Below are 6,775 nucleotides of genomic sequence, written 5' to 3'. Positions count from 1 at the left end.
TCAGTTTTTCTCTGCTTAGTATTTTATTTCATTTTTTCTATAAATATAGTCAAGATCATTTCAAGTGCTTATATTCAGTGGAAATTTGTAGTGATTTAGAGCAGATAATAAACTTATCTATCCGTTATATATTTTGAAATATCTCACTCTTATGGCCATTTTTCGAGTAGAAAAAAAAATAATTTCTATCACAAAAGCATTTTTTTTTTCTCTAAAAAAGTAATTTTTTTTATTAACATCTAAAATTACAGGTATCATTTTCTCATTAAAAAATTTCCTATTTCTTTCCTAATTTTTTTTCCTATTGCCCAAAATGTCAATGGTTGAAAAGTTTTTTTTTTCAACTATTCCCTAAGACCTTGTTTGGATTGGGCTATTTTAAAATAAGTGAGAGAAGCTAATTGTTTGTTTTGAGGTGTAATTGAATGTAATAGTAAGTGAGGATATGTGAGGTAAAATTTGACTAATTTTCTTTACATCCCAAATTGGAGGATAGACATGTGACAGATCTTTCTTTTCCAAAATTACCCTCTATGTTTTATTTTAAAATAAGACATTATTTAGATATAAAAGTAATTTTGTATATAACCTTATCTTATCTTACCTTACCATCAAACCAAACACAATTACATTATTAAACCATTACTTACCTTACCTTCTATCCAAACACAGGGGCAGAGCCAGCCCATAGCCTGGGGGGCCACCCCCCCACCCCAGTTTTATCTCGTGTAGCCTGCCCTCCCCCCTAATATTGGTATATATTTAACCTATGTAGTATTATTTTAATAGTTTAAAGTGGTTAAGAGTCTTATTTTAAAGTGAGAGGTCACGGGTTCAAACCACACCAAGCTCATTTTTTTTTTGTTTTATTTGAACTTTATTTTTTCAACTAGACATTTTTTTTTGTTTTATTTGAACTTATTTTTATTATATCTATTTTTTTAAGAATTTATTATCTATAAAAAAAATTAACTTTTTACTTTTGAGACTCAATTAACTTAATTTCTAAATTAAATTTTGTGAAAAATATAAAAAATTTATAGCTAAAAATAAAAAAGTGTGAAAATATTATAATTTTTAGTCAACATACCAAAATGACAAAGTTTCAGTGTGCTGGAAGCTTAAAAAAATTTGCCCAGCACTAACGGGCTGGACTTCGAAAAATTACTCCTAATAGTCGGATTAAAATTAGCCCCCCAACTGTCAATTCCTAACTCCGCCACTGTCCAAACACAACAAATTATTTTATACACTTCACTTATTTTACCTTACCTTACTTTAAAATACCTCAATTCAAACAAGGGCTAAAAGAAAATTACTCAAATCCGAATAAATTACGTTACATAATTCTTAATTGCCTTATGAAAAAAAGGAAGTAGAGGGCGGCCAACCGTGAACCAATTATATTTTCTAAATGTAACCTCCAAAAAATTCCAACTTTCCTTACCAAATAAAACACCATTTTTTCAAAGCTTCCACATTTACGCCAGATCATCATCCATTCCATACATACATTCATACCTTTTAATCTCTGCAATTTTCTTCACTCAAATTCAATCTCAAATTCCGACATCTAAAAAAACATCATGCTTTCCTCCGAGAAAATCGCATATGATTTCACCTTATCCCTACTCGCAACTTCTGTAATAATCCTCATCCTTGTCCTAATCTTCTTCTGCAGAAAAAAACCAGTACAATCAGAAGAAACCATGAATTCCCTCAAGCAATCTGCACCCCAATACCCACTAACAGACATCGACGCCGCCACAGACGGATTCAACCCGCGAATAGTCATCGGAAAAGGCCGTTTAGGTACAGTATACGCCGCCGTTTTACCCAACAAAGACTTAGTCGCCGTAAAAAGAATACACCCTTCTCTAGTTTTAAGCAATGCGAGTTTCGGATTCTCATCGGTTCTAAAATCTCTCTCTTTGGCTCAACATCCCAATATTGTCCCCATTTTGGGGTTTTCTCAAGGTCCGGGGGAAAGAATTATTGTCATGGAATTTGTAGGTATGGCAAGTTTGGATTATTATTTGCACGAGAATCCTGATCGTGGGTCGTTGTTGGATTGGCGCCGGCGGGTGAGGATCGCCGCCGGTGCAGCTCGTGGACTTCATTATTTGCACGAAAAAATGGTACCCAATGTTGTTCATGGATGTTTGAAGGCATCAAATGTACTTTTAGACACGAAGTTTTGTGCTAAGATTTGTGATTATGGACTGTCGTTTTTGGCACCTAATGAAAAAAGAGGGCTTTTGGGGTATGTTGATGATGAGTATTGGGGCGGCGGAGGCGGCCGCGGTGCGGGAGGAGGAGGTGGCGGAGGTGGTGGTGGTTGTAAGGGAAGTGATGTTTATGGGTTAGGTGTGGTGTTGTTGGAAATATTGAGTGGTAGGAGAAGTGAGGAAGGTGTAGTTGTGAAGTGGGCATTGCCTTTGATTAAAGAAATGAAAGTGAGTGAAATTTTGGATAAAAGACTTGAAATGCCTAGTGATTTGAAACCACTTGTGAGATTGGCTAAAGTTGCTTTGGCTTGTGTTGGTAATTCTAGGAAGAGTAGACCTACTATTTCTCATGTGGCTGCCATTTTGAGTTCCTTAGAAGCTGAGTTATGTTCGGCGTACGGATGACCGGATGACTGGTGTATCGGACGTACAGTGAATCTTTCTATGATGAAACTCATTTTTATTCCGATTTTGGTTAGTTAAGTTTCGGATTTTTTTATTTCAACATATCTGATTATTTATTGTTTTATCGTATTAAGTTTATGCTTTTATTAATTATATGTGAATATTTAGTTTAGTTAAAAGAACGTTATTCATTTTTATGTGTTACTCAAATTGTATTTTTTATAACTCAAATCAAAATATTTACAGTTTTTTTAATCAAATTATAATAAGAATATGCTTTCGAGCTCTGGGGTATCTTTTCTGGGCTTAGGATGGTAGATGATCTGGGGATTAGGAATCTGCTCGTGGAATAAGACAATCTCGAAGCAGTCAATTTAATTTCTAATAAAAGGGCTCTGTGCTTAGGGAGCCAGAATTTAATCAAGGCAATTAGAGGGATTTACCCCTCTTTCGATAGTATCAACTTCTGCCATGTTTACAGAGAGCAGAATCAGATGACAGATCAGCTTGCTACAAAAAGCCATGAGAGCGTTTTGGGCGTCTCGATTTTCTCGTCTCCCCTTAATTTCCTTTTATCTTTGCTTTCAGAAGATAATGTGAGAATTAGCTTTCCTAGGCTAATACAGAACTAACTTGTTGTGGTGTTTTGTTTTTTCCTTCTTTTCCCTATAAAAAAATAATAAAAATATACTTTCGAACTGTTTAAAATATAAATTTCGAATACAAATAAAATAACGATTGTTAATTGAATTTTACGTTTAAAAATATAACTAAAAATAAAAGATTTGATTGGAGAATGAGTTTTGACTTTGATTAAATGAAATTCTTAATTTATGACATATGAGGAATGGGACAAGGGGAGGCCGGTGGCTTTTGTTTTTTGCCGGTGAATAATCTTTGTTTCGTGTAGAAGCCTTCTCTTTTTTAGCTTCAAAGGGACCCATTTTCCTTTTTTCTTTTAATTTATGATTTGTTTCATCATTGGACTTGTGGGGTTTGTAAAATGATTAATGTATAATTGTGATTAAAATGAAAATTATTATTTCATTAATAGGATTATTTTTTGGGTAATTAATTTATTAGTCCCTATATTTTGACAAAACACACTGTGTAGTCTATATATTTTCAAAAACACACGGTAAAGTTTCTAACATTTTTCTCAATGAACTGTTTAGTCCCTAAAGTTTTTCTCAGTGAACTGTTTAGTCCTTGCCTGTGTTCTTCTTTTCTCTTATTTTCTTTTCCTTTAAACTCTATTGCATCTGAAATCAACTTTGAGTGTTCTTCTTCTTGATTTTGTTTTTAATCGTTCAAATTCGTAAACATTGGGTCTATTCTTTTTCTTGTTCTCCATACAAATAGATTCTTCTTCTAAATTGAATTTCCTCTTCTGAAATTTGAAGGTAAATAGTAAAGGGTAATTTAGTCATTTTCGAATGGATAATACTATTCGCCGCACTACAATTCCGGTGTACCGCCCTCTCTTTTACCATATTGTCCTTTTCATTTTATTTCACCAATAACCCTAAAACCTCTCTCTCCCATTCTCTCCCAAGACAAAAACCCGGATTTGACAAAAATGGACCCGAGCTTTCCCGAAGATTTTGATTTCCAACACGAGGTAAGATTTTGATTGTAAAAATAATTTCTGAAATTTTTTTTATTTTTTTTTCGTCTGAATTTTGCCTGGGCGGGTGGCGTACGCTCCCGATCCAACGACCGAACGGATGAACTACCCGTTCGACCGTGGGAACGGGAGCATGCGCCATCAGTTCCCCGTAAGGAATGGGAGCATGCGCCACCCGTTCCTCCTAAGGAACGGGCGTGTGCGCTGCCCGTTCCTCCTACGGAACGGGAGCACGCGCTGCCCGTTCCTTCCGGTGGACGGCAGCGTAGGCTGCCCGTTTTCACCCACGGTGGAACGGGCAGCCTACCCGCCCATGTCAAAAAATGAGCTAAATTGCCCCGAATCAAATTTTTAATTCACATAACGTACATTATGATTAATTATTATGCATTTTCTGTATATTCAGGTACCGCTTGAAGATTTTAATCCCGATGGCATTGATTATAGTCCACGTTTCATAACGGATACCGTTTTTCCTTCGTGTCAAGATGCTATTGATTGGGCAAAGAAGTAGCTATCCAGAATGGGTTTGAGATTGTAATATCTTCGCACAAAAATGGGGGAAAACAAAAGCTATTGAGATGTTCACGGGGTGAACGCTACAGAGGTGCTATAGGAATTGCTGAAGTTCCTGCAAAAAGAAAAACTAAAACTAAAGTGTGCCGGTGTAAATTTCAGATTAAAGCCTATCAACATGCAGATCTTTCTGGATGGGGGATACAAACTAAGGCTGGGTTAACTGAAATGCATAATCATACAATGCGTGTGTATCCAGAGGGAAGTCGGCAGATGAGCGGACTCAGTATCGCATCTAAAGTAATTGTGCGTGATATGACTTCAGATCAAGCAAAGCCCTGTGCTATTTTAGCAGCAGTTAAAGAAAAACACCCAGAAGACAACCCTATAATTAAACACATATACAATTACAGGGACAAAATGAGGAAGGACGGGTTTGAAGGTAGAGACTTGGCTAGTCAATTCTACCATATTGCTGTGGAGAACAAATATGTCAATTACACACAGACTGATTCCGGGGTGATAACGCATGTATTTATGGCACATCCAGATTCTGTTGATATGTTCAGGACTTACCACTGGTACATCGGCATTGATTCAACGTACAAAACAAACAAGTACAAAATGCCGTTTGTTGAGCTTGTGGGGATGACGCCATGCAATAACAACTTCAAGATAGGGTATGCTATAGTTAAAGACGAGACTGAAGGGAGCTATCGTTGGATTTTGCAAAGGTTGAGGATTTTGATTGGGTTTGATCTTAACCCGACCGTTATTGTTAGTGATAGGGAGCTGGGGTTATTAAAGCCGATCAAAGAAGTTTTTCCACAAGCAGCGCACTTGCTATGCACTTGGCACATAAATAAGGATGTGGAAGATCGGGTCTACAAAATTATGGGAGATAAAGGACATGCCGCTAAATTCAAAAATGGAAAATGGAGAACAATATTACAATCTTTAACCATTGAGGAGTACGAGATGAATCTGAACATGATGAATGAGTAGGTACAAAAATCTTATCTCGTACCTTGAGGAGACGTGGTTGGTGCATAAGGAGAAGTTTGTTGTTGCTTGGACAAAGAATTTTCTACATTTTGGCAACACAACTTCTTGTCGAGTGGAGAGCGAACATGATAGTCTAAAGCAATGGCTCAACACCGCAACAGGCTCCCTCGACACCGTATGGCAGAAGGTTCACAAGCAGATTGAATCCCAAGCAACTAATATCAGGTATTTGCAATATGTTCTACTGCAATTTATGAATATATCATTTCACTAACTAATTTTGTCTTCTTTTCAGATACATGCTTGAGCAGTCCCGGCTTCGTAAAGGACTCACGTACTCCAGATTCCCATTAAACCAATTGGTATTCAATGTCTCCCACTACTGCATGCAATTGCTGAATGAAGAGTTAGAGCGCATGAGAGGGCTGAGTCATGAAGTGAACGTGCGTTGTGGCTGTGTATTGAGAACCTCCCAGCAAATACCATGTGCCTGCGAGCTTAGACGAGTATGTGATCAAGAAGAAATGATCAGTATTGATACTGTTCATATGTTCTGGAGAACACTTTTAATCAATTATGGTAACACTTATGAAAATGTAGGGTGTAAAGATCAGAACGAGGATCAGCGATATTTTCATTCCTTAGTGGAACAAGTCTCTAAAGGCGACCCAGCCCTTATGCGTAATATATCAATGCTTATCCATGATCAACTACACCCTGATCAAGCTCAGTACACAGAACCGAATGTAAAAATTAACGTACGAGGACGACCTAAGACGGGCACATCCACAAAACGTATGCCGAGTTCTTGGGAATACAGTGAACCTCGTCGTGGACGTGCTCGTTCTACCAGTTCATCAAAGAGTCGTGGTAGAAGCGGTAGAATTAGCTCGTCATCATCGGTCCATAATGGTGCATCATCAGGTAATGTTTATTTTATAAAGTCACCTTGTTTTTGTTAATGTTTGGTCCTATGTTGTTATTTTACACTAAA

At 36.9% G+C, this 6,775-nt stretch overlaps 1 protein-coding gene across 1 annotated transcript; it reads left to right on the top strand.

Moving 5' to 3' along the window:
• Positions 1-1,371: 1,371 nt before the first annotated feature.
• LOC136233028 (serine/threonine-protein kinase-like protein CR4) lies at positions 1,372-2,885 on the top strand. Its single transcript, XM_066022559.1, has one exon. The coding sequence runs from the start codon at positions 1,587-1,589 to the stop codon at positions 2,631-2,633; it is 1,047 nt and encodes a 348-aa protein (XP_065878631.1). The 5' UTR covers positions 1,372-1,586; the 3' UTR covers positions 2,634-2,885.
• The last annotated feature ends 3,890 nt before the right edge of the window (positions 2,886-6,775 follow it).

This window comes from Euphorbia lathyris, chromosome 6 (genome assembly GCF_963576675.1).
Source record: "Euphorbia lathyris chromosome 6, ddEupLath1.1, whole genome shotgun sequence".
Classification (NCBI taxonomy): domain Eukaryota; kingdom Viridiplantae; phylum Streptophyta; class Magnoliopsida; order Malpighiales; family Euphorbiaceae; genus Euphorbia; species Euphorbia lathyris.
Note: the sequence above shows the minus strand (reverse complement) of the source record. Positions and strands in the feature narration are given on the sequence as shown.

Bases quoted from the DNA above. Each gene is read 5' to 3' on its own strand.
- LOC136233028 (XM_066022559.1), top strand. From the start codon at position 1,587: ATGCTTTCCTCCGAGAAAATCGCATATGATTTCACCTTATCCCTACTC.